This window comes from Aquarana catesbeiana, linkage group LG03 (assembly GCF_042186555.1).
Source record: "Aquarana catesbeiana isolate 2022-GZ linkage group LG03, ASM4218655v1, whole genome shotgun sequence".
NCBI lineage: Eukaryota > Metazoa > Chordata > Amphibia > Anura > Ranidae > Aquarana > Aquarana catesbeiana.
The window spans coordinates 145,353,317-145,378,103 of NC_133326.1; the positions used below are offsets into that span (position 1 = coordinate 145,353,317).

The window sequence follows — 24,787 nt, forward strand, 5'->3', positions numbered from 1 at the left end:
AATCAGTGATTACACTGAATGAAAAAGTAAAGGAACCATTGGACCTCATGTACCTCAGGGCTCCAAAGATGATCCATTCAAAGCTGCTTGGTTGAACAAGGTGTGCCTACTGAAAAGATTGCTGCTGCTTGTGAATCTCCCCAAAATTCTTGAATGGCCTTTGCGTCACAATCCTCTCAAGGCTGCAGTTATCCCTGTTGCATGTGCACCTCTTTCTATAACACTTTTTCCTTCCACTCAACCTCCCATTAAATTTGCTTGGATACAGAACCCTGTGAACAGCCAGCTTCTTTAGCAATGACCTTTTGCGACTTGCCCTCCTTGTAGAGGGTGTCATTGACTGTCTTATGGACAACTGCCAAGTCAGCAGTTTTCCCCATGATTGTGTAACCTACTGAACCAGACTGAGAGACCATTTATAGGCTCAGGAAACCTTTACAGATGTTTTGAGTTAATTAGTTGATTACAGTGTGACACCAAAAGTCTACCATATTGAACTTTTTCACAATATTCAAATTTTCTGAGATACTGAATGATGTGTTTTCACTAGCTGTAAGCCATAATCATCAAAATTAAAAGAAAGAAATGCTTGACATATATCACTCTGTGTGAAATGACTCTGTAGAATATATGAGTTTCACTTTTTGAATTAAATTACCAAAATAAAATTAACTTTTTGATGATAGTCTTATTTTTTGAGATGCACCTTTATATGTCACTTTCTGAAGCTGGTCATAGACAATAGTTTCCAACACATCCCTTTGACAGAAGTCGATCGTTTGACCGACTTCTGTCAAGCAGGAAAGGCCAGACACTTATCAAAATCTGTCTGGTCTCTGCTAAACTGGCTGAACTTCAATTAGTCTATGGCCAGCTTAAAGTGGCTGTAAACCCTTCTATATACCCAGTGAAGTGACAAGCCTCAGGTGATACAGGGATGAAACACATCTTTCATACACAGGTTGTACCTGTATCTGCAGTCTTCTCCTCGCTACATCCATTCAATGCTAAATTTTTAAAGCTTGTCTGAGAGTTCAGAAAAAAACGGGGCGGAGAGCTGAAGTTACACTATGCAGTGCTCAGTGAGGAGAGCTCTGACAGCTGATTGGAGGGAAGGGACACATCACCTTCACACAGCACAGAGGAAAAGAGCTGAGGCTGTCAATCAGCTGGAGGTCCCTCCCCTGTCACCATTTTTCTCTTGGTGTCAGGAAAGCTTGCCAGAAGTGACTCATGTAGATAGCAGAGGAAAGAAGCTACAGATAGAAATGACACTTGGCGCTCTTAATTGAGACACTATAGAGGGATATGTTTTGTTCATATTTTATGTCGGAGGTTTACAACCACTTTAACTCTGTAGTCCGGCAGCTTTTTCCAACCAGGCTTCTGTGGATCCCCAGGATTCCTTCAAAAGGTTGCTAGGGGTTCCTAAAGCAGTGAGCAATTCCTACTTCTCAAATAAACCACTGAGATTTCTAGCTATGTGTGAGGGGGGATTCTTCCCACTGACCACAAATGTAAGCAGCCTTGTTCCCAGTGACCACCAGGCTAATGTACTGTGAGCTGTAAATATAGTACTTTTTAGCAGAGGTTCCCTAAGACTAGACATTTTTTTCAAAGGTTCCTCTGTGTTGTGAAGGTTGACAAAGGCTACTGTAGATGGTTGTATTAAAATAGGGCAATTAAATATTATCTACACTTTTATTTTCTGCATACGAAAAAAAAGGGAGTGGGAGTATTTGACTGTGATTTATCTGTATTATGTGTTGGATATTGTTGCCAAGAAACAAGGGTAGTACCTTACAAAAAGGTACACATAGAACTTAGTCATTTTTAAAGAGGCATAGTACTTTAACTGATAATACTTTACTCAGGAGAAAGAAATCCTCAGCAATAAAACGTGGGACGGTCTAGATTCCATAATTCCCTCCACATATTACACATCACCACTTGGATAATTGTTATCATATGCCCATGTATAACCAGAGGTAACCTGTAAGAACACTAGATCCTGAAAATATGTAGTGGATTATTGCAAGAACTAGAAAAATAAAACAAAAAACAACAAAAAAATAAAACATAGACAGCTAAGACTACCAACGTTTTATGTCATTTATAGCAGCTAGAGTGATTATCACCCAGAAATAAGTCAAGGGAGACACCTAATGTACGAGAGCTGCTACAAATAATAAACCTAAACTGCTCTTTGTATAGAATATTGCAGTCAAAATCCCAAAGATCTAATTCCTAAGAGATTGGGCTACAGAGATACAACACCCAGAATGTACAATTCAAGTTCAACAGCCTAAATAACTCAAATTCAGTTCTTTATTTAGACTTCCCGAGTATCATGAAAGGTTACCCTCTCTATTTTTGAAAACACGCACTGTGAACACTTTTTTTCCAGTTTCTGCAGAAATTACGTGTTTTTGTGGTTTCTAGTTATATATCCCAGGGTTACCCTTATTCCCATTCAGTTCCTGGAATTACTATATTTATAATGGTCCTTAAGTCAAAACTTTTACCCTAATGCATTCCCTGCATTAAAGCGCTAACACCCAAAAACAAAAATGTAACAGATTGCAGTTTACCAATCAGATGTGGTTGCTGCATTCATTTTTTTTTTTTAGCTTTTTGTCCTCTGTTTTCACCTGGTGTTCTGGTCAGTAATACACCTTCTGTATTAGAGTGCCCCCACTCTGGATGAAGGAGCATAGGACAGCAGTCAGTTTGGGGGGAGGGGAGTGTTGGATGCACTAGGAGATTTAGACGCATTAACAAATTGCAGACAAACTTCAGCTAACCGTTAAGCAGTTAAAGCAACAGTTTTTATCTTGGTATAAAGGTTTTTACATAAATAAAATCTGATTATTGTAAGCACCCCTGTCAGTGGTAAATGGGTAACTGCTACATTGTCAGGAGACCTTGTGGTTTTGAAAAACAACAAACTTACTAGCCAGGTATTCAGGTGAAAATAAGAGATAAAGAAAAATAATGCACCACATCTAAATATTGGTAAGCTGCAACCACATACCTGACTCCTCCCACCGCTCCAGCACCACTTTTCCCACTTCCTGGTCTCACAGGAGACACCAGGAGCAGTGGGATCCATAGGCTGTCAGTCAAACTCCTGTGAGGAGGGAGGGAGAATGGGCACAGCTTGCCAGCACCATGTGTGTCTATGGAAGCACACAGGCCAGCTCAAGAGTGCGTGCACAAAGATGCTCCTTTATCACCTGGCTTGCTCAGGAGGCACCCGAAGGAGGGAGGAGTAGGAAGCACCAGTGGGGGACTGCCAAAGAGGAGATAAGGAACTATATTGTGCATTGTTCACAGAGCAGGGAAGTATAACCACCTTTTTTGTTTTAACACACACACCAAAACCTCCTCCTCGTTCCCAAATACCACTACAAAGCAAGGGGAGAACGCAGATTCGCAGTCCAGGGACCTCGGCTATGGAACACTCTTCCGACTCACATCCGCATGGAAGAAAACCATCTGGCCTTCAGGAAAAAACTCAAAACCTTCCTCTTCTAAGAAGCTGTTCAACACAAAACGCATTTAGCGCCTTGAAGCGATTCAGTTCACATTTGCAGCGCTTTAGAAAAAATCATTCATTCATTCATAAATAAAAATCCTTAAATATCTCCTTAAAGTGGATTTAAACTCTCTCAATCAACTTGACCTATTTTAATCCTTATGATGCCAGCATTAGTAAATAGAATATTGATTATATTTACCTGTTTTCAATGTTTTTTTTACATTTCTTCAGTTGCTTCTTTGTTTCTGGCCTAGGCTAAAATGATGTTATACATCACATGAGTCTCCATGGGCAATTTTTTTTTCATGTGAAGGAGGGGAGAAGGGTCTCTCTCAGCTAAGCACACCCTCCTCTTGCCCGCCTAAACTAAGGGTAGATAGATTCCAGGAAATAAATGCGATGGGCACACTCCTGAGCTGCTGCTCTGCATGTCCATTCAGACACGAAGCCATGGCGTGGCCCGCCCCTTTTTACTGGTAAGGACTGACAGCAGAGGGAGCCGAAAGGCTCCCACTTCAGCCAATGAGGGAGTGTCCCCGGAGAGCCAAGACACTTGTGCACATCTCTGGATCGTGATGGAGCTCAAGTGAGTATTGGGGGGCTGCTGCACACAGAAGGTCTTTTACCTTCATACATAGAATGCAGGAAAGTAAAAAACTTCAGCCTTTAGAACCACTTTATTCATCTGACCTTACTCAAGATGGCTTCTGCTAGAAATGCTATGCTGGTGTTTTCCAAAGAGAGTTATAAGTGAGTTTGCTTTAAATATTAAGAATTAATTAAATAGCATTTCAGTTTGTGGTGCTCAGATTCAGTTAATTTCTACTTTAAGGGGATGTGAACTTATGTCCCAGATTTCTATAGACTCTAATTACAAAGCTGTAGAGGCACCTTTCCTTTTCTCTCATATAAAACCATGGTAAATAAGCATGATAGCTGATGTATATACAGGATCCTAGAGCCAACCTTTTATAGCCCTTCAATCTTGCAATCTGTTGCCCTCCCACTCCATGGCTACTAGTTAGTTACATTACCAGCGTTCCCCTATCCAATCATCCACTGGAGCCCCAAGAAAAGCCCTTTGCACTCCCAGGGACAGAGCTTATAACAGTCTAAAGATCCTCTACACCATGTTACAGTGTTTTAGTCTGGCATTAAGTCGCTCAGGCACCCAGTGCTTTATCATAATAAAAGGGTACAAAAAGTACAGGTTATGTGGTTATGACTAAGGCCTTATAGGCTGAAACGCGTCAACTGACTTAATCTGAGTTTGTTTGTTCACTGTGGCTATTCAAAAAAAAAAAAAAAAGAAATTTTAAGAGCAACAACCGGAGTGCGGATGATTTTTTCTACATTATTCTACTCAGCCAGCGACTGTGGATCGAGCACCTGGGAGCTCTGCTATCTATGTGGTGTATGGGTAGTAGCACTGACTTTTCTGTTTAAGCAAGAGATGTCTGCAATTTGCTCAAAAGTGAAGGGAGGTAGGGAAAAACTAAACCCGCTTCACTCCACTCAAAATCAAGAAACCTTCAGTTCTTCAAGAAGCAGACAGGGGCTCCACTGCTCTTTACAAGAGAGGACCCCTCTGTGTTATTAACACCACGCAGACAGAAATCCACATCTTAATATGTACTTTTGGTGTGAACAAAGTTCTTAAAGAATCCACAAACATATGTATGCCAAGAGCATTGTAGCATCAAACAAAATACTCTGGAAAAAAAAAAAAATCTCAGACGCAACTTTGAGCAGAGAGAAAGCTGTATGTCAGCTAATGTAATTGTGTGTTTTGGCAATCTGAGCCAACATACGTCAGATCTTCACTATAATGTACAGAAGATCTTGTTACCTTAAGATCAAAGCTGCACAGGCTGATAGAGTCATCATCCTTTTCTCTGCGCTTCCTTTTCTGAAAACAAATGAACAAAAAGTACATATTACATGTCACCCATGAAGAGCAAAAAGCAGCTTAGGTAAGCAGGGCACCTTAAAGAAAATATACCCTATTAGAAAATTAGTTTGATTTATCATACAGGTACACAGAAGTTCTACAATCCCATAGGAATTGGGGTTTTCCGGAAAAAAAAAAAAAAAAAAAAAAGAAGAAGAAGGATGAATGCTGTAGCAGACTTCTCCACATAGCAAAACACAATATGCAAGACTAAACATGTCTGTTAAATCACTTGCAAGATCACATCTGGCTTTGTTTAGGACTTTTAAAGAAGCAAGTGTTCTTTTCTACACATCACTACAGTTTATTTTTACAATGGCCTAATGCTGCTCGCCATTTGTTTGAAATAACCCAGTTAAATAGACTGTACATAGAATGCAACATAATAAATGATAAAACCATGTTACTATAATGGTTTTGCATAACAATCGGTCTAATAAAAAGGTCATACAAATGTTTCTTACAGGGAAAAAAAAAAAAAAAAAAAACAAACAAACAAAAAACAAACAACACATCCCTCACAATTGACAAAACAGGAAAGCAACCAAATGGATCATTTTTGCCATCAGGACAGCTGAAATGAATATGGCCCATTAGGGCGGAACGGATCGGAGGCAGCTCGGTGTAAACAGACAGCAGAGACAGTTTACTCCCAGCTGTCCATAGAGCAGTGCAGGGTCTGTCCATGTCTGCCCTGCATAAACTGAGCAGACACAGATAAGGATGAGCTCTGACGGGCTCGGCACGTGCAGCATGCGAACACGCCAGAGCTCATCCTTAGACACAGAATGGTCATCTGCCCATTCTGCTCTGATCAGCAGGGGATCTGCGAGAGGATCCCCTGTGATTGGATTGCACACCACCCATGTGAAAGGACCACTATTTAGAGTTAAATGTTTGCCGTTTACAGTGGTAATAAACCCAAAAACAAATTTGTGTTATGTTGCAGCTTACCAATCATTAGATGGTGGTTGGTGAATTACTGTTTTTTTTTTTAGGCTTTTCCCCTATTTTTACCTTGTGATCTGGCCAGTAACATGCTTCCTGTATTAGGGAGACACAACTCTGGAGGAATGAGATCAGGGGGCACAGCAGTATTTTTAGTCGGGGGGGGAGAAGAGTGTTAAATGTATTAGAAGATTGAGAACCACTAAAGACAAATCCCAGTTCACACTACGTTCTATTTGGGACAAAGGTTTTTTTATATGAATAAATAAAAGCTGATCAATTTAATCACCCTCATTAGTGTTTATCGGTTTGTCTCACCCATGTAAACAGATACATTCTGCTGGAGAGTTTGTGCTGTGAAAAACAGACTTACTGACTGGATCAACAGATGAAAATAGAAGAAAGAAAACCTAAAAAGGAAGCTAATGCAGCCATCACATCTAAGAATTGGTAATACATTTTGCTTTTGGGTTTCATACTGGTTTAACCACTTCACTACAGGGCATTTTCACCCCCTTTCTGTTCAGGCCAATTTTCAGCGCTGTCGCATTTTAAATGACAATTGCGCGGTCATTCAACACTGCACCCAAATGAAATTTTAATCTTTTTTTTCCCCCCACAAATAGAGCTTTCTTTTGGTGGCATTTGATCACCTCGGCGGTTTTTATTTTTTGCGCTATAAACAAAAGAAGAGCGACAAGTTTGAAAAAAAAAACACACTATTACTTTTTTCTATAATAAATATCCCAATTTAAAGAAAAAAAAAAAAAAAAAACGCAATAAGCGTATATTGATTGGTTTGCGCAAAAGTTATAGCGTCTACAAAATAAGGGATAGTTTTATAGCATTTTCGTTTTCTTTGTTTTACTAGTAATGCCGCCGATCTGCAATTTTTATCGTGACTGCGACATTGCGGTGGACACATTTGACACTATTTTGGGACCATTCGCATTTATACAGCGATCAGTGCTATAAAAATGCACCAATTACTGTATAAATGTCACTGGCAGGAAAGGGGTTAACAGTATGGGGGCAATCAAGGTGTTAAATGTGTTACCTAGGGAGTAATTCTAACTGTAGGGGGAGGGGCCTCACAAGGGGAGGAGACCGATCGGTGTTCCTCTGTACTGGGAACACACGATCGCTCTCCTCTCACCTGACAGGTTGTGGATCTGTGTGTTTACACACACAGATCCACGGTCCTGCTCTGTTATCGGGAAATCGTTGGTGATCAGCGGACATCGCGGCCGCCGGGCACACACACCAGCTCCAGAGCGACGAGGCGGGCGCACGTGCCTCCTAGACGGCCGGGAAGCCTAGGACATCATATGATGTCCCATCCTGGATGGGAGATCCCTCTTGCGGACATCATATTAGTACGGGCGGGATGTCAAGTGGTTAAAAAAAAAAAAAAAAAAAAAAAAAAAAAGAACATGTTGTTATTACTTACCTGCTCTGTGAAATCATTTTGCACAGAGGAGCCCCGATCAATTTCTTCTTGGGTCCCCCGCTGGCGCTCCTGGCTCCTTCAACTTGACTGCTTGCTATGGGGGCACTGGTGCTACATCCCGAGCCCTGCTCTATGCATCCATGAGTCACACAGCTTGGCCCACACCTCGCTCCCTCCTCTCTGGCTGTGATTGACAGCAGTTGCAGCCAATGAGGAGAGTCCTGAAACAGCTGAGGCTCTTGTGCATATTGCTGGACTGAGAGGGGGCTCAGGTGCATATTAGGGGGGGCTATGGGGGGAGCAGCGCACAGAAGGTGCATGAAGGTAAAAATCTTAAGCCTGTACAACCACTTTAAATGCAAAACAAATACAACAACCTCTGAAACTGTCAATGTAGCTTAGTGTTAAAAAAAGCAGGCATGAACAAAAATCAATGTGGCTAAAAAAAGATATCCCCGCAAAATAAGACAGTAAATACCTCTGAATGCTGCCCAAGCCTCTCTAATGCTTAGAAATTATCCCCTGAAGACTCTTCCAAAACTGATACTTTCAGAAGTGTGAGATTCCTGGTCCCTCACTCGGCTTCCCCCGACCCTACATCACCATCGTGTCCAATAGTGGGATAGAAATCAGCGGAAGGAACCATTAAGCAGAAACTAGAAATCCAACAGATCTAACAGATTTTAAAGTACGATTTCTCTGCGTTACAGCAATGGCATCAGCATGAGAGGTAAGTATTTCTATCTTCTTTGCAAAGTTATCTATGGATAGGAACTTAACCGCTTCCGGACCAGCCGCCGCAGTTTTACTACGGCAGGTTGGCTCCCCTGTGCGAAACCACGTAACTATACGTTGGCTCGCGGGGTCCGGAAAGCAGGCGCACGCCCACTGCACAGCAGGGGTGCCAATGCTCGTGGCCGACGGTCGCGATGACCGCCAGCCACGAGCGATCGTGACCAGGAGAGACAGAACAGGGACGTGTGTGTGTGTGTAAACACACACTTCCCTGGTCTGTTCTGACAGGAGTAACAGATCGTGTGTTCCTATTACCTAGGAACCACGATCCGCCACTTCCTCTAGTTAGTCCCCTCCCCCTACAGTTAGAATCACCTCCTAGGGAACACAGTTAACCCTTTCACTGCCAGTGACATTTTTACAGTAATCAATGCATTTTTAATCACACTGATCGCTGTATTAATGCCAATGGTTCCAAAAATGTGTCAAAATTGTCTGATTTGTCCACCATAATGTCGCAGTCACGATAAAAATCACAGATCACCGCCATTACTAGTAAAAAAAAAATAAAATAAAATAATAATGCTATAAATCTATCCCCTATTTTGTAGACGCTATAACTTTTGCACAAACCAATCAATATACGTTTATTGCGATTTTTTTTACCAAAAATATGTAAAATATATATCGGCCTAAACTAAGGAAAAAAAATTTTTTTATATATATATTTTTGGGGGATATTTATTATAGCAAAAAGTTAAAAATAATGTGTTTTTTTCAAAATTGTCGCTTTTTTGTTTATAGGGCAAAAAATAAAAACCGCAGAGGCCATCAAATACCACCAAAATAAAGCTCTATTTGTGGGAAAAAAAGGACGTCAATTTTGTTTGGGTACAACATCGCACGAATGCGCAACTGTCAGTTAAAGCAACGCAGTGCCGAATCGCAAAAAAGTACTCTGGTCGGGAAGGGGGTAAATTCTTCCGGGGCTGAAGTGGTTAAAGAGGTTCTTTGGAAAAAAAGCTACATATATTCTGCAGAAGTCACAAAGGAAGTGGTAGCAGGTACCTGCCAGAAATGGGTAATGCATGCGCCCCCCTCCCCCCCAAAAAAAGATGTGCCAAAAATATTAAAGGAGGTGGGGGGGTTAGAAAACACTGAACTTTTAGGGTGAAGTTCTGCTTTAAAATTTAAACAGATTTGCTTCAATCTTTTTACATGTAAAATTGAAAGGCTTAACAGAGACTGAACAGAAACGTAATTGGAGGGTGCCTGTTACACACACAAGTAAATACATTTAGACAGTACTAACCAAAGTAAAATCCCATTGTGGCCCAGGAGTCAGGAATGTAAAAGAGCTTCCTCTTCTTAGGGAATGTCTGAAAAAAAAGCATCAGCTTAAAATTAGATCAGACAAAATAAAACAAATTAAAGCAGGCAAGTTCAGGTTAAAAGTGAGTGATGTAATTTAACAATTGGGACGATATTTTACAGTTTGTTTTTTTTTTTATTTCTTATATCTATTATGCCAGTAAAGCCCTGCTCACAAAAATGTCCATACCTTATACCCCATGCACACCAGTGGAACCCTTCTTCTGTCTCTTATCCCGTACTGCACTATGACTGCAGAGCTGCACACAGCCCATTACATAGCATATTCTCTTCCTTGTAAAGTACTCTATAGTATATTTCGTGTTTGACTTACAGTATGAACGTGACCAATTTACTGTAAACAATCTTATCAATATGCGTTAGGTTAAAGTACACCTATGTGTTAAAGAAATCCCTTTTCAGCAAACAAGTGTTACATATAACCTTATAACATCATAACCTTTGGATAGGTGTACCTTGAGACTTACACTACTCCAAGCCAACACAGTACAGTATTCCCAAGACTATCCTATGCAAATACTAAACTTGTGAAAGAAGGCATTTGCATAAGGGTAACCCTACTTTCCTCCACCCATTTAGCTGCTTTTAGGGTTGCCAATAGGTCTCTCAGGCAGCAAAAGCTGCACAGTGGGATGGAGTAAGGACGATGGCTCATTCCTCTTTACACCTGATAATTCATAATGTTCTTGAGGTCCACCGCAGTGCATTGCAGCGTTAGCATTGGTTTTCAAAGAGTACACCCAATTACAGCTTTGCTTTGATGTTTTCGGATATTTATATGAATAGTGTGTAATGATATGGGTTCTTTTTTAGGACCAAACCTATTGCCTCTTTAAAAAGAAAAAACGATGCTTCCATTTTTGTAGTTCTACACAATGATTGTGCTCTACTGTGAACTCTCAAATTTAAGCCAGGCGGTCTTGTCTGAGTGAAAGCAATGCACACTCTGCATTTTTTTCAAAGGGCTTTGCATTAACGTGAGCCAATGTGCATTTTGAATTGCACCCCTACAGCCCTAATAAAGACGGCACACAAAGCACAGTAATGCTTCCATGCCTTGTGATGTGCTGAAAATAATTATGCATGTCAGTTACACAATGCACATTAACCAGTTCCGGACTGGCTCACGCAGATATACTGCGGCAGAATGGCTCTCCTGGGTGAAATCCCATACATATACATCTTTGCCCAGGTGAGCCACCAGACGGCGCGTGAGAACCACTGGAGGCACGCCCGCTGCACAGCAGGGGACCTGATGCGCGTGGCCGGCAGGCGTGATCACGTGAGCGAGCGGCAGCATGGGGGTTTGTGTGTGTAAACACACAAATCCCTGTGCTGTCAGAGGAGAGAAGACAGATTGTGTGTTTCTACAAAGTAGAAACTGCAATCTGTCATATCTCCTAGTTAGTCCCGACCCCCCCAGTTTGAACGAAGCACATAGGGAACACAGTTAACCCCTTGATCGCTCCCTAGTGTTAACCCCTTCCCTGCCAGTGACATTTACATAGTAATCAGTGCATATTTATAGCACTGATCGCTCTGTAAATGTCAATGGTCCCAAAAATGTGTAAAAAGTGTCCGACCTGTCCGCCGCAATGTCACAATACCGCTAAAAATCGCAGATCACTGCCATTACTAGTAAAAAAAAAATAATAATAATAAAAACGCCATATAAATGGCATAATCTTTCCCATAGTTTGTAGACGCTATAACATTTGTGAAAACCAATCAATATACGCTTATTGCGATTTTTTTTTTTTTTTTACCAAACATATGTAGAATACATATCGGCCTAAACTGAGAAACAAATTAGTTTAAAAAAAACTGGGATATTTGCTATAGCAAACAGTAAAAGAGATTGTGTTTTTTTTTCAAAATTGTCGCTCTTTTGTTTATAGCGCAAAAAATAAAAACTGCAGAAGTGATCAAATACCACCAAAAGAAAGCTCTATTTGCGGGGGAAAAAAAAAAAGTCAATTTTGTTTGGGTACAACCTTGCACAACTGCGCAATTGTAAGTTGTAAAACGACGGACTGCTGTATCGCAAAAAATGGCTGGTCATTGAGCAGCCAAATATTCTGGGGCTGAAGTAGTTAACACGTTAACGCAATGCACTAGTTTGAACAGGTGTGAATTCAACCTCAATCTTTGAGATATGAGGAAATGTAGAGGTTGCTTTTACAGATTTTCTTTTATATACTAACTTATCTCCTGGCTTCAAAAACAAGTCAGTGTTCTGGAACAAGTGTGCACATGTAAAAAACTGGAATACAGTCAGAAATATACATGTACGTATTTAGCACAGGTCAGCAGCTCAAGTACTGAAGGCAGTAGCTCAGCATTAGACATGGAAGTGCTAAATGAGCTGCCAACATCAGGACTTAATGTACATACTCTTATTGTTGTCATATTTCTCCTATCAACTTCCTCCTCATACTGCTACATTAGGGAGCACAAATCTCAGCAATAAAAGACGTGACAAGTGTTCTAATCCCTCACCACCCTGCCCAAATCTCAAAAAAAAAGTCTTTAGTTATACTTTTTAATCATTTATTTTTATTAGTTTTCAATACAAACCATATAAAATATACAAAACTGTACAGTTCTTAGCATCGTACTGCCAACACATGGTGGAGCGCAACCAACACAAGTACACTTCTTGCCATACAATTACAAATACAATACACAAAAAAAAAAGGTTAACACAGCGGCATCACAGAACCTAGAATTTAAGTGCACTTTACAACAGAAAGGGACAATTAAAGCGCTGCAGGGCGCAATTGCAAAAATGTAGGGAGGGGGTGGGGGGATGAAAAGTACAAAAATACAAAGCGCTAATATATATACATATATAAATAGACCTTGGTTGCGCATGCTTTCTGCTACCTTTCAAATCTCATGGGGAACTTCATATCACGCTTTTGACTGTATCCCATTTACGTGTCTCAAAAAGGAAATGTTGTCCTCTTACACCATCTAGTGGCAAAATACTGTTACAGACATCGTACTACAAAAAAAAAAAAAAAAAAAAAAAAAAAACACATGGGGGGGGGAAATTTACTAAAACTGAAGTAGATGTGCATAGTAAGAATGGGCGCGTGCATGTTCGGATTGAACCCGCCAGGAAGCCGTGACTGCACACCGCCAATCATAGGCAACGTGTGTATGTGCAGCTGCCGGTCGGGAAATACCTCACTGCCTATGACTGGCAGTGTGCAGTGACAGCTTCCTGGCGGGTTCAATCTGAACACGCCTGAGCCCATCACTAGTGCATAGTAACCAGTCAGCTTATATCTTCAGCTAGTTCAGTTAAGCTTTCAGGCTGGGTTCACACTTATGGGAATTGGATGCGGGTTTCCGTGCATCCAATTCGTACAACAGGAGCCGGCTCTCAATGGAGCCGGTTTACACAGCTCCAGGGCGGCGGTGGTCTGCACAGGAAAAGGGTCCTGTGTGACTTTGGCTCTGTTTCAGGTCCGAATTCAGGCAAAAATTTAGAGAGAGAAATTTAACACACCTGAGACCTCGTAACACTAATGCCCTGTACACACGATAGGATTTTTCAACATCAAAATCCATGTTTTTTTTCCCCCCCGACGGATGTTGGCTTGAAATTCCGAATGTCAAGAACACGGTGATGTACAACACATACGACGAGCCGAGAAAAATGAAGTTCAATAGCCAGTGCGGCTCTTCTGCTTGATTCTGAGCATGCGTGGAACTTTGTGCATCAGAATTGTGTACACACGATCGGAATTTACAACGGTTTTGTGTGTCGGAAATTCCAATGGAAAAAACGGATTTTTAAAACAGCTTACCTGTAAAATCCTTTTCTTGGAGTACATCATGGGACACAGAGCACCATAATAATGACTATGTGGGTTATACGCTTACCTTTAGGTGATTGGACACTGGCAACCAATAGTAAGACGGTTCCTCCCATATAACCCCTCCTATACCGGAAGTACCTCAGTTTTGTAGCAAGCAAAAACGATCCCAGAAAGAGGGGAGGGACCTCTGTGTCCCGTGATGTACTCCAAGAAAAGGATTTTACAGGTAAGCTGTTTTAAAAATCTGTTTTTCCTTATCGTACCTCACGGGACAGAGCACCATAATAATGACTATGTGGGATGTCTTAAAGAAATGCACCTGAGGGGGGGGGACAATATCCCTAAGCCCAACGGGCCTGAGACTATAAAGCTGCCTGTAACACGCTGTGGCCAAAAACAGCCTCTTTTTGAGATCTCACATCCACCTGGTAAACATATGAACTGAAGACCAAGCGGCCGCTTTGCAAGCCTGAGCCATAGACACCTGTTGGCGTACTGCCCATGATGCACTAATCCCTCTAGTGGAATGTGCTTTTAAATCCCGGGGTGGAACCCTGCGCTATAACCACTTCCCGACCGCCGCACGACTATATACGTCCTAAGTTTGAACGGGGATATCGTTGTTATGGCAGCAGCTAGCTGCCATAACCCCGGTATCCCCGTTTTCGTGCGACGGCCGGCTTTCAGATAAAAGTGGTCCCTGCGGCGGATTCGCCGCGAGATCACTTTTATCGGTGGCGGGAGAGGGCCCCCCCCCCCCTCCCGCCGCGATCCGGTGCCCTCCGCCGCTTACCGGAGCCGTCTGTAGCGGCGGAGGCGATCGCGTCCTTCTGCGTGGTGTGTCTGGAGACGAGTGAGGCCAAGATGGCGCTCACTCGTCTCCATGATACTGCTGGGCGGAAGTGACGTCAAAACGTCACTTCCGTCCACGCCTCTTAAAGGCATATTTTTTCAAATGTCATTTTTCTAAATGACTTTTTTTTTTTATTGCATTTTAGTGTAAATATGAGATCTGAGGTCTTTTTGACCCCAGATCTCATATTTAAGAGGTCCTGCCATGCTTTTTTCTATTACAAGGGATGTTTACATTCCTTGTAATAGGAATAAAAGTGACACAATTTTTTTTTTTTTAAACAGTGTAAAAATAAATAAAATATTTTAAAATAAATAATAAAAATAATAAAAAAAAATTTTTAAAACCCCCCTGTCCCGACGAGCTCGCGCGCAGAAGCGAACGCATACGCGAGTAGCGCCCGCATATGAAAACGGTGGTCAAACCACACATGTGAGGTATCACAGCGACCGGTAGAGCGAGAGCAATAATTCTAGCCCTAGACCTCCTCTGTAGCGCAAAATATGCAACCTGTAGAATTTTTTAAACGTCGCCTATGGAGATTTTTGAGGGTAAAAGTTTGACGCCATTCCACGAGCGGGCGCAATTTTCAAGCATGACATGTTGGGTATCAATTTACTTGGCGTAGCATTATATTTCACAATATAAAAAAAAATTGGGATAACTTTACTGTTGTTTTATTTTTTTTTTTTTTATTCAAAAAAGTGAATTTTTTCCAAAAAAAGTGCGCTTATAAGACCGCTGCGCAAATACGGTGCAAAAAAAAGTATTGCAATGACCGCCATTGTATTCTCTAGGGTGTTAGAAGAAAAACCATATATAATGTTTGGGGGTTCTAAGTAATTTTCTAGCAGAAAAACCTGTTTTAAACATGTAAACACCTAAAATCCAAAACGAGGCTGGTCCTTAAGTGGTTAATCCATACGCCTGGATAATAGTCTGACAAATCCACCTGGATATAGTTGAACTTGTTGCTGGCTGTCCTTTTCTAGGACCTTCAGGCAAGACAAAAAAACAGTCAGTCTTCCGAAAAGGAGCTAATATTTCCAAGCAAACTTTTATCGCCCTCATCACATCCAGTGAGTGAAGCGACCTTTCCTCCCTCGTCTTAGGGTTTGGAAAAAAGGAAGGTAAAATGATATCCTGATTCAAATGAAAATTTGGAAACCACCTTCGGTAGAAATTCCGGACGAGGGCGCATGACCACTCTATCCTGATGATGAATCATAAAAGGTTCTTTGCAAGAAAGGGCAGCCAATTCTGGCACCCTTCTAGCCGATGTTATAGCCACCAAAAAAAACAAATTTTCTGGTCAATAGGACAAAAGGAATATGCCTAATAGGTTCAAATGGTTGACCCTGTAAGGCTGACAGTACCAAATTTAGGTTCCAGGGACATAAAGGTGGTTTAACCGGCGGCCTCAAGTGTGTTACACCCTTGACAAAGGTTCGCACCAAAGAATGGGATGCAATTGGTCTTTGGAAGAAAACTGATAAGGCTGAAATCTGTCCTTTAATTGTCCCTAAAGAGAGCTGCAAGTCTACTCCTGTTTGCAGAAAGGCGAGAACCCTTCCAATCGTATACCTACAAGCGTTCCATTTTCTTTCCTCACACCAAGAAATGTACGACTTCCAGACTCTATAATACTGTAGATAGCTCTAGAAACTGACTTTCTAGCATTTATCAAAGTAGACAAGACTGAACCCATAATACCACGGTCTTTCAATATTCTGGTCTCAATAGCCAGGCTATCAAATTCAGCAACTGTAAAGAAGGATGGAATATGGGCCCTTGAGACAACAGGTCTGGACGGCCAGGAAGGACCAATGGGTCCCCTACTGCCAACTTCACAATCTCCGAGTACCATGATCTCCTGGGCCACTAAGATCAGCGGCTTTCATTCCTCCTGTATTCTGCATAGTAAGTGCGGCAGAATTTGGATGGGAGGGAAGGCATATATCAGAGAATACTGATCCCAAGGAACTACTAATGCGTCTATCCCGACAGCAAGCGGATCCTTGGTCCTAGATACAAACCTGTCCAGCTTGGCATTGAATCTGGATGCCAGCAGATCCACATCTGGGGTCCCCCAGTATTGGCAGATCTGTAGAAAAACCTCGGGGTGCAGGGACCATTCCTCTGGCAACAATTTCTGGCGACTTACGCCTGCCAAGTGTCCACCCCCCAATATACACTGCCGACAGAAACGGCACGTTTTTCTGCCCAAGTCAAAATATGATCTACCTCTCTTTGGGCTGCCCGACTCCTGGTACCTCCCTCGTGGTTGACTGGACTCTGACAGGAAGACCCCGCAATCTGGATGTCCAGAGCTAGACGAGCTGCCTGAATCTCCAATAGATTGATGGGCAGGGTCCTTTCTGTCTGGGACCATATTCCCTGGACAGACACTTCCTCTAGGACTGCTCCCCAGCCGAGAAGACTGGCGTCCATGGTTACGACTTTCTAGGCTACCGGTGGGAAAAATTTCCCTCTTTTCAAGTTGCTGGTTCTTAACCGCCAAGAGAGGTCCCATAGAACCTGTGGAGATAGAACCATAGGCTGATCCAAGGTTCAAGCTGACTTGTCCCAGGCCTTTAGAATACTGTTCTGGAACACTCTGGAGTGGAACTGTGCATATGGCACTGCGCTCAAAGATGACACCATCTTGCCTAGTAACCTCATGCACAGCCGAATAGAAGGCATTAGTTCTTTTTTCACCTTCTGTACAAGTTCCACTATGGAGGCGACCTTTAAGGGAGGAAGAAACACCTTTTCTTGGGCGGTGTCCAAGACCAGACCCAGATACACCAAGGCGTGGGTCGGACAAAGAGCTGACTTGTCCATATTTAGCATCCAACCTAGGCGTTGTAAAACCCGTACTGTTCTTGACACGTTTTGAACTAGTATGGTGCGAGAGCATTCCTTTAGAAGAAGATCGTCCAGATATCCTACTATGGAGACTTTCTGAGACCTTAAGGAAGCTAACACTGGGGCCAGAATCTTTGTGAAGACCCTGGGGGCTGTGGCCAGACCGAAAGGTAGTGCCACAAATTGGAAATGACTGTGGACCGAAGATAGGCACATGAAGGTATGCGTCCTTGATATCTATGGACGCTAAATAGTCTCCCTTTCTCAGGGATTTTATTATTGAACGAACCGACTCCATGCGGAAGGATCGGACGTTTACAAAGAAGTTGAGAGCCTTGAGGTCCAAAATGGGCCTTACTTCCCCATTTGGTTTCGGCATGGTAAATAGGTTTGAGTAAAACCCCTTGAATCTTTCCTTGTGCGGAACCTTTACAATTACCCTCTGCATCAGCAGATGGTGTAAAGCTAGGAATAGGCATCTTCTTTTCTCTGGATCCGACAGAACCCTTGAATACAGAAACTGATTCGGGGGGGGGGGGATCTCCCGGAACTCTATTCTGTAACCGTATTTTACAGTGGAAATGACCCATCTGTCCTGAACCAGTTCTTCCCAGGCCTTCCCAAACAGCTGAAGCCTGCCCCCCACCTGTGAGAGCGGGGGCGCCCCTTCACAAGGTAGACTTGGAGTTGGGCTTGGGTGCCTTTTGGGTCCAAGGTTTTTTCTGACCCTGGGGTCTTTTAAACCCAGACGGCTGAGGCCGTCGATACCGCTTAGGGGAAGAAGCACCAGGTCCTGGAGCATTAGGAATTTTATAAGAGGGTTGCTTCCCTTTTTTTTTTTTTTTTTTTTTTAATAGGGAGCAGGGCACTCTTTCCTCCAGAGATCTTTTGGATATATTTATCCAGATCCTCGCCAAACAAGCGCTCTCCATGGAATGGAAAAGCTGCGAGTAGCCTTTTACATGGCGTCTCAGCAGACCAGTTCTTTAGCCACAAGACCCTGCGCATATGAATTGACAGTAACGCAAAACGAGACATCTGTTGGATTGAGTCTTTCAACACATCTACTGCAAAACATAAGGCATGAGGAATCTCCGATAACTCCTCGGCAGATTCCTCCTGGCAAGGTATGTTCTTTACCAATCTTTTAAAGCGATCCTTTAGGGATTGGCAAATTCCAATAGCTACAACTGCTGGCTGAACTGCTGCACAAGCCACCAAAAAAGGAGGCTTTTAATAAGGACTCTAGTTTTTTATCAGCCGGATCCTTGAATACCTGGGCATTATCCACTGGACAGGTTAAACTTTTGTTTACAGAAGATATGGCAGCGTCCACCAACGGTGTGCTCCATTTCTTCCTGAACTTCTCCTCCATAGGATATAGGATAGAAAACCTTTTTGGAGGTAGGTATAACCTGTCAGGGTGCTCCCAGTCCGCGTAAACCACCTGCTCTAGTAACAGATGCAAAGGGAAAGCTTGGGAAATTTGCTGAGGTCGCAAAGATCCCAAAGTAGAACAGGAGAGTGCAGACTCCTGAACTGGGGGTAACTTAAACCCAATTCGTACCATCTCAATTAGAGATTGGATAAACAATTTTTGGGAATGGGAGGCCGAAATTGGCTCTTCAGAGCCAGAGTCCTCAGCCGAGGATCCTTCAGCCTCTCTTTCCTCTCGGTCCTTCATGACCACCTCTTCCAAATCCTCTGCCCATTCTGGTTCTAGATCACCTGGACCCATCTGGCTATAAGAGTCCTGGTGCTCTAGTGACTCACCACTTGGCCCAGGTTCAGGGGAGGGAGATCTATTAGCAGACCTCTTCCTCTGGTTGTCAGATCATGGTACAGACTACCTCTTTGGTTCCTGTTTCAAGTACACCAATGGATCTATGTGGAACTCCAACATAAACTCTCTTGGGTTCCAAGCTCCAATTCAGGGACATTAAATCTCACAATAAACGGTCTTCCAATTGATTATCAATTAGTAATCGATCCACACCTGTGAATACTTGAACAGGACTTCTGTCACTTTTCCTCCAAACCTGTTTTCTTTGGTGGAGAACTCAAAAAAAAAAAAAACCCATAAGATTCAGTCATTGTATCCTTGCCAAAGATCAGACATGCTCCCAACTGTCCCTGACTTTACTGACAGCAAACAAAGACGGCTATTGCCCGAACAAGTAATAACAGATCCACAGCTCACGTACCAAACTCCAAAACGCAGTGAGAGTTCTGCCGGAAGTAGGAATTTCTTGGAAACCAAGAGAGTTTATGTTGGAGGTCCACATAGATCCATTGGTGTACTTGAAACAGGAACCAAAGAGGTAGTCTGTACAATGATCTGACAACTAGAGGAGGAGGTCTGCTAATCTGCGAAGTTTAAGGCTGATTTTCACCTGTCATCTGGTGCGTTTAACATCCTAAGGGAGCAGTGTTCCACGTGGTGTGTGAAAGGGATGAAGAGATTCAGTGATTAAAAGTTTTTTCAACATCCCCCAGGCACTGTGGGTCATTTTGACACAGCTGAACATTTTAAACAGACTTGTTAATTCTATCTATATCCAAGACATTAGTTCTTTTTATTTCCTGACTGAAATTAATGTTTTAGTGCTGCTAATGTTTATTATTATCTGTTTATTTAATAGAAGCAGCTGAGGGGTTTGTGCCCCTTTTTAATAGGTTCATAAGCGCTGAGGGAAAGTGGATGCAAACTTTTTACTTTTATTTGTTTGGGAATTGTACACAATGGATGGCTTCCATTCATTGTTTACTATTGTGTTGATCTGATTGTTCACAGTGATAACATGGTACAGACAGGGCCAATCACAGCCCATCTGTACCATGTGATTAGCTGTGGCCTATCACAATAATAAACACTGAATAGATTTCATTCAGAAAAAATGGTTGCTTATAAAAGTGAAATTTACGATTGGAAGCAAGCATAGTCATAGCTCCCAACTGTCCCTGATTCAGAACAAAGTCCCTCTTTCCTCCTCATTTTGGTCTGATCTTTATTGTTGTATCTAAAATGCACTACTTCTCTTTTAAAAACCGTTTCCCACTGCTAAACCTTTCAAGGAATTTCTAAATTGCTGCATTTGTACATTTCAAAAGCCAATATAAAAGGAAAAGTTGTGGAAAAAAAAAAAAAAAAAAAAAAAAAAAAAAAGCACACTTGTGGGTTGAACTAATTCTTTTTTGTTTAATTCTCCTTTAGGGGGAGTGACAGGGGTGTGTCCTATGCTACATACCTTTGCCAATAGGTGTCCCTCATTCCCATCTCAAAAATTTGGGAGGTATGAGCATAGAGTGTAAAAAAACAAAACCACAAATCCTGATCACCTTCTCATAGTACACTGTTACTATGGTAACACTGTGTTCATCTTGTCACAGTAGACCAAAAAAAAAAAAAATGAAAAAAGAATATATATATTTATTAGAGCTGCACAATTAATCGTTAAAAAAAAAAAAAAAAAATCTATATTGCTGAGTTTGCCGATTCTGTCATATAACAAGTGGAGAGACTATCTGCTCACTCAGCTGTCAAAAGAAAAACATATGGGCAGTCTGCCAAGTTTAGAATATGAAACATTGTAACTAACCTTCCTTCTTAGATCAAAGGGATATCAATATTTTTTGCTAGAAAATTACTTGGAACCCCTGAACATTATATATATATATTTTAGCAAAGGCCCTAGGGAATAAAATGGCAATTGCTGCAATATTTTATTCCACACTGTATTTGCCCAGCTGTCTTTCAAACGCAATTTACTGGGAAAAAATACACTTCAATGAATAAAACAAAAACGCAGCGAGAATCGTGATCTATCTTCTAAGCAAAAAAATTGTGATTCTCATTCCAGCCAGAATTGTGCAGCTCTAATATATGTAAGAAGTACAGCCAAAGCTCATTTGGCTGAGGTAGGTCCTTTCATAATAAATTACACCCTGACTATTCATGTAACATGTTATGAAAGGTGAACTTATCCTTCAACTTTTTTTTTTTCCCATTACATAGGGGACAAAGTTCCCTATGATGATTTTTTTGGCGACCGGTTCTCTTTAAGGGGTCTAAAAGACCCTGGATGACTCCCCTGTGCTCTACTGAATGTAATGCAATGCAATGACAGGACACTGACAGAGTGCTTCCAATTCACTGACTCTCAGAGGGAGAAGATTTTCCATTTTGCCCAGAAGTCCTCCATAGCTACCAGAGTCCAAGAGACTTGTTACAAGATTATGACCCGATGGTATAGGGTACCCACTACTCTGCACCGTTTCTTCCCGCAAGTCTCTAGTCTGTGTTGGCGATGTGGCACTGCAGAGGGAACGATGCTCCACAATAGAGCTGCACGATTACGTCAAGAATCGTTATCGCGATCTTGACTAAAGTGTTTCCCGATCCTTTCTATGCAAAGAATTCTCTCTGCTCTTCTGAAGCCACAGCCTTCAAAAGAAAGGAAGGGGAGAAAAAAAAAAATCGGGCAGTCTGCCAAGAATCAAAACATTCTTTATCAGTTGAACTTAACTATAAACATTGTAACAATTTGTCAATGGAAAAGACCGTGTGTAAGTGAAAAAAGTCCAACCACTTAAACACTAAACCTTTTTCTGACATTTGTTGGTTTCAAGTTAAAATAATTTTTTTGCTAGAAAATTACTTAGAACCCCCAAATTATATATATTGTTTTAGTAGACACCCTAGAGAATAAAATGGTGGTTGTTGCAATATTTTATGTCACACTGTATTTGCGCACGGTCTTTCAAATGCAATTTTCTTTGAAAAAATTACTTTAAATAATTTAAAAAGAAAAAAAAAAAAAAAAAAAAAAACTAACCAGTAAAGTTAGCCCTTTTTTTTGTATAATGTGAAAGATTTTATGTCGCGAGAATTGTGATCTTTTTATCTTTAAGCAAAAAAAATTGTGATTCTCAATTTGGCCAGAATTGTGCAGCTCTACTACACATCTTTAGGGACTGTCCCAAACTTAGACCCCTTTGGCTAGAGGTGACTCACACGATCAAACACTTGACCAACGTTTCCCTGGAGGGGAACCCCGGGGCCTGCCTGCTTCATCTCTCAAAGTGGCCTATTAAAGAAATACAAAGCCTCCCTCACCATCCAGCTACTGAATACTACCAAGGCATGAATCCCCCTCTGTTGGAGATCGGAGAATCCACCGGCGAAATCCCTGTGGTTTTCTAAAGTAAATGAACTAAGATATGGAGGAGACCTTTCGTGAGACCTGGGGACCATGGCAACACATTGTGTATACGGATGCATACCTCCGGGAGGTTGCGCAGCCTGGTTGACCAATTGAACTCGCTCTTCTCCCTAGTGGGGGGGGCACTACTTTACTTTTCTACCTTACTTCCTTTCTATTTTTTCTACTTTTCCTCCTACTCTACTTCTCGCTTTCCTTGATTTTGCTCTTATCTCGCCTAAAGAGATATCTTACCCCCTATCCTCCCACGTCCACCTAATTCCCTACCCAATCATGGGCTGTTTTAGTCGGATACTGTGAATATCTTGGTTTGCATTATACATATCATTGTGTCCCATATCTGGTTTCAGCTAGCCATCGGGAAGCTCTGCCTCCCAAACAGTTGTGAGTGTTCATCTTATCGTATAGCTCCATTTACAATAATATATGTCTTCTGGAAGACTCCCCGGCTCAGCACACAGACAATATTTCTATACTGTGCCATTTCTACATACATTCATACATTTCTACATCCTTCCATACTGTGTATTGCTGGGGCAATTGATATGTTATTTACATCGTATGACCCTTTTTGTTCCTTCTGTCTGATTTTTATTATATATCTCTGCTATTTGTTTTAACTGTTAAAACGCACTTCCTTTGAAAATAAAATAAAGGAATTACAAAAAAAAAATAAAAAATTTCCCGTCACTGTGGTTGAAAACGAACATCGATTTGACCTTAAACAATTAGTAAATTGAATAAACGTTCTTCAAACTAAGATTTTAGAAGGAAAAGCTGAGCTAGACTTACCGGTAACTCCTTTTGTGAGAGTCTTCCAGGACAGCCCATGAGACCTTGGGCTCCTCCTACCAGGACAGGAAACACATTACCCCCACCAGATAAAAGGGCGGTCCTCCAGGCCCCATGTTCGTCTTCTCAAGAACCGTAGGACGTCCCTGCAAAACATATACATAATACACATAACTTCAGACAAAACCGGGTGGGAATCCGGCTGTCCTGGAAGACTCTCAGAAAAGGAGTTACCGGTAAGTCTAACTCAGCTTTTCTCCAAGCGTCTTCCAGGACAGCCCATGAGACGATGAGCCAGAACTTACCAGTAAAGGGAGGGACAACTGCCTGAAGGACCTTACTACCAAACGCCTGCTCCTGAGCTGATAGGAGATTCAGGCGATAATGTTTAATGAAGGTCGAGTAACTGGACCATGTGGAAGCCCTGCAAATTTTTTCTGGTGAGGCACCAGCCCTCTCAGGCTCTAGCTGAGTGCGCAGTAACAAAAGGTGGAAGAACTTCCCTAATTTTGTAAGCTTCAGAGATAGCTTACTTTATCCATCTAGCCAATGTGGCTTTAGATGCACTATTTCCCCTATGAACTCCTGAAAAAAAGAACAAACAAGGCATCAGTTTTTCTAAAGGTCTTGGTGACCTCAAGATAGACAAGGAGAATCCTTCTCACGTCTAAAAAACGAAACTTTCTTTCCTGGTCGCCCTGTGGCGAACTGCAAAAGGTTGGCAGTACAATGTCCTGGGATCTGTGGAATGTACTGGCCACCTTGGGCAACCTGGATCGGTTCTTAAAACAACTCGATCCTCAAAAATCGTGAGGAAAGGCTCCCGCACTGATAGGGCCTGCAACTCACTTACCCTACGATCTGAGGTATAAGCTACAAGAAAATCAGTTTTTAATGTAAGTAACTTAACTGAAATATTATTTAGAGACTCAAATGGAAATTCAACCAGAGTTTGAAGTACTAGGGACAGGTCCCAAGTTGGACAACTTCTTACCACTACTGGTCTGGCCCTAGAGATGGATTTGAAAAATCTGGCTATAGTGGGTTTTTCCAGGAAAGAAAACTGGAGGAATACACTGATAGCTGCCGCCTGTACCTTTAAGGTACTAACAGAAAGACCTTTGTCGACACCCTCTTGAAAAAATTCCAAAATTGAAGGGATATCCTAAGTTAGTCTTTGATTTTCAGATAACCATGAGTTAAAT

At 41.8% G+C, this 24,787-nt stretch overlaps 1 protein-coding gene across 1 annotated transcript in view; it reads right to left on the minus strand.

Annotated features, from left to right (window-relative positions):
• NET1 (neuroepithelial cell transforming 1) overlaps window positions 1-24,787 on the minus strand; it is a 54,878-nt gene that overhangs the window by 21,214 nt on the left and 8,877 nt on the right. Inside the window, exons 2-3 of the mRNA XM_073619405.1 lie at window positions 9,938-10,004; window positions 5,391-5,450 (exon numbers count right to left, since the gene is read on the minus strand). Of these exons, the coding sequence (XP_073475506.1) occupies window positions 5,391-5,450; window positions 9,938-10,004 (127 nt within the window). The remainder of the gene's footprint in view (window positions 1-5,390; window positions 5,451-9,937; window positions 10,005-24,787) is intronic.